Source organism: Penaeus monodon, chromosome 41, assembly GCF_015228065.2.
Source record: "Penaeus monodon isolate SGIC_2016 chromosome 41, NSTDA_Pmon_1, whole genome shotgun sequence".
NCBI classification, from domain to species: domain Eukaryota; kingdom Metazoa; phylum Arthropoda; class Malacostraca; order Decapoda; family Penaeidae; genus Penaeus; species Penaeus monodon.
In genome coordinates this window covers 6968094-6970593 of record NC_051426.1, presented here as the reverse complement: position 1 = coordinate 6970593, position 2500 = coordinate 6968094, and the positions used below count along the sequence as shown (strand labels likewise).

Here is a 2500-nt window from a genome sequence, read left to right as displayed (position 1 = left end):
TTTTTGCACTTTACTTTGATCTATTATTCCTTGCACAATTCATTACATGGCACGTTTGGATCTGTGACCTTCGACTAATTCCATTGCTGTGGCGAACAGTCAAAATTTTTTCATAAAATAAGTAATTCCTAACAAGAACGGCTGGCAGTAAGCATGGCGTGTTGGGTCGCCTCATTTTCCTCCTTTCTCTGTGTACAAAGAGAGCAAGGACTCATCTCAGTTTTCACAATACAATGCATATGGGTTCAAGATTTATATCAGTTCAATTATGCAGCATTAAAACCTTCAATTTCTGTGTAAGAAGAAAAAAAAATGTGTATATATATCTGCACTGAACATACCTACGTACACGAGGAGAGCATGGACCTATCTAAAGAAGAGTTATAAATATCCCTGCATACTCCCATTATTTGTGAACTTCTAAACAAACCAATACTTTGTAATTAGATATCACATTTACTTTATCTATTCTAATACTACATTTTGCTATATGGATGTGCCTTCCAAATAAAAATAAATAAACAAACATTTCGGTGAAGCCTGGCAACTGTGCGTAGTCCAAACATCTTCACCAAAGCATATTTTAAATGTTCAGTCAATATCGAACTCAGCATTGTTATTATTATTATTATTTTTTATCATTATTATTATTATCATTAATATTTTTACTATTATCATTATTGTTGTTGCTGATGTTATTATTGTTGTTGTTGTTATTATTATTATTATTATTATTATTATTATTATTATTATAATTATTATTAACTTTTTCATTATTATTTTTAATATTATTGTTATTGTTATTATTATTATTGTTATTATTATCATTATTATTATTATTATTATTATTATTATTATTATTATTATTATTATTATCATTATTAATGATAAAACATTATCATTATGATAATATATTACTATCATCGCCATCATTATTATTATCATATATATAATAAAAATAATAACAACAAAAACAATAACAGCAACAACAAAACAACAACAGTAGGAACAACAACAACAACAACAATAATAAAAAAAAGTAGTAGCAGTAGTAGTAATGATAATAGTAATGATAATAATGCTAATAATCATTATAATAATGATAATAATATTAATAATAATAATGACAATAATAATGATAATCATAATAACAGTTATTATTTTTGTCAATATTGTTATTACTATTTTTATTATTATTGCTTTTGTCATTAGCATTAATATTATCATTATCATTATAAATATTATTTCCGTCATTTGTATTATCATCATAATTATCATTAATATTATCATTATTTTCATTATTAATAATCCCCTCATTATTTTTAATGTTATTGCTAATACTATTATTGTTTTTAACATAATCAATATTATTATTATTTATTATTATTATTATTATTATTATTATTATTATTATTATTATTATTATTATTATTATATTTGTTATTATTAATAGTATTATTGTCATCGTTAGTATTAGTACAAGTATTGATATTGTATTAGTATTAGTATTAATATTATTATCATCATCTTTATCATTATTGCTATTATTATTATAATTATTATTACTATTGCTATTATTATCATTGTTATAGTAATAACAATAATAATAATGATAATAATAATAATAATAATAATAATAACAATAATAATAATAATTATTATTATTATTATTGTTCTAATGAAAGTGATAATAATAATAATAATGATAATAATAATAATAATAATAATAATAATAATAACAATATTAAAGATAATTGTAGTAACAATAATAATATCAATGATAATATTTTTATAATAATGTTTATGATTTTCATTATTACTATTATTACTGTTATTATTATTAATATTATTTTCATTATTATGATTATGATTATCGCTATCGTTATCTTTATCACCATTGTGGTTATTAACAGTATCACTATTATCATCATCATTATTATTACTATTGTTGTTATTATCATCACCAAATTATCATTATCATTATTATTAGTGGTAGTAATAATGGATATTAGTAATTATCTCTTTTGCTTTCCCTTTCCCTTCCTCTCTCTCTCTCTCTCTCTCTCTCTCTCTCTCTCTCTCTCTCTCTTCCCCTCCCTCCCCCCTTTCTCCCCCCCCCCCTCTCTCTCTCTCTCTCTCTCTCTCTCTCTCTCTCTCTCTCTCTCTCTCTCTCTCTCTCTCTCTCTCTCTCTCTCTCTCTCTCTCTTCCTCATTTATCACACTCATCTTTGTTTCAGAGGAACACTTCGAAACTTCCCTAAAGAAAAAATGACCAAGAAGAAGGGCAAAGGGAACGCAAAGAATGGGGAAAGGAATAACACAGAACAGGGAACAGATGAGAAAGAACAGAGGCCAGCAGAGAAGGCGAGAGCCAGCGGAGAGGAGGGAACGGAAAGAAGAGAGGAGAGCGGAGAGGAGGCAAGAAAAGGAGGAATGGTGGAGGGAGAAGAAAACACGGAATTAAAAGACGAAGGGGGAAGTGAACAAGAAAACGGAAAGG

The 2500-nt window shown here is 25.9% G+C and overlaps 1 protein-coding gene across 7 annotated transcripts in view; it reads left to right on the top strand.

Moving 5' to 3' along the window:
* LOC119598634 (trichohyalin-like) overlaps window positions 1-2500 on the top strand; it is a 44362-nt gene that overhangs the window by 2808 nt on the left and 39054 nt on the right. For all 7 annotated transcript variants that reach the window (XM_037948329.1, XM_037948328.1, XM_037948325.1 and 4 more), the window contains exon 2: window positions 2238-2500. This exon is cut by the window's right edge and continues 1007 nt beyond it. In XM_037948329.1, the coding sequence (XP_037804257.1) occupies window positions 2269-2500 (232 nt within the window). In that variant the 5' untranslated portion in view covers window positions 2238-2268. The remainder of the gene's footprint in view (window positions 1-2237) is intronic.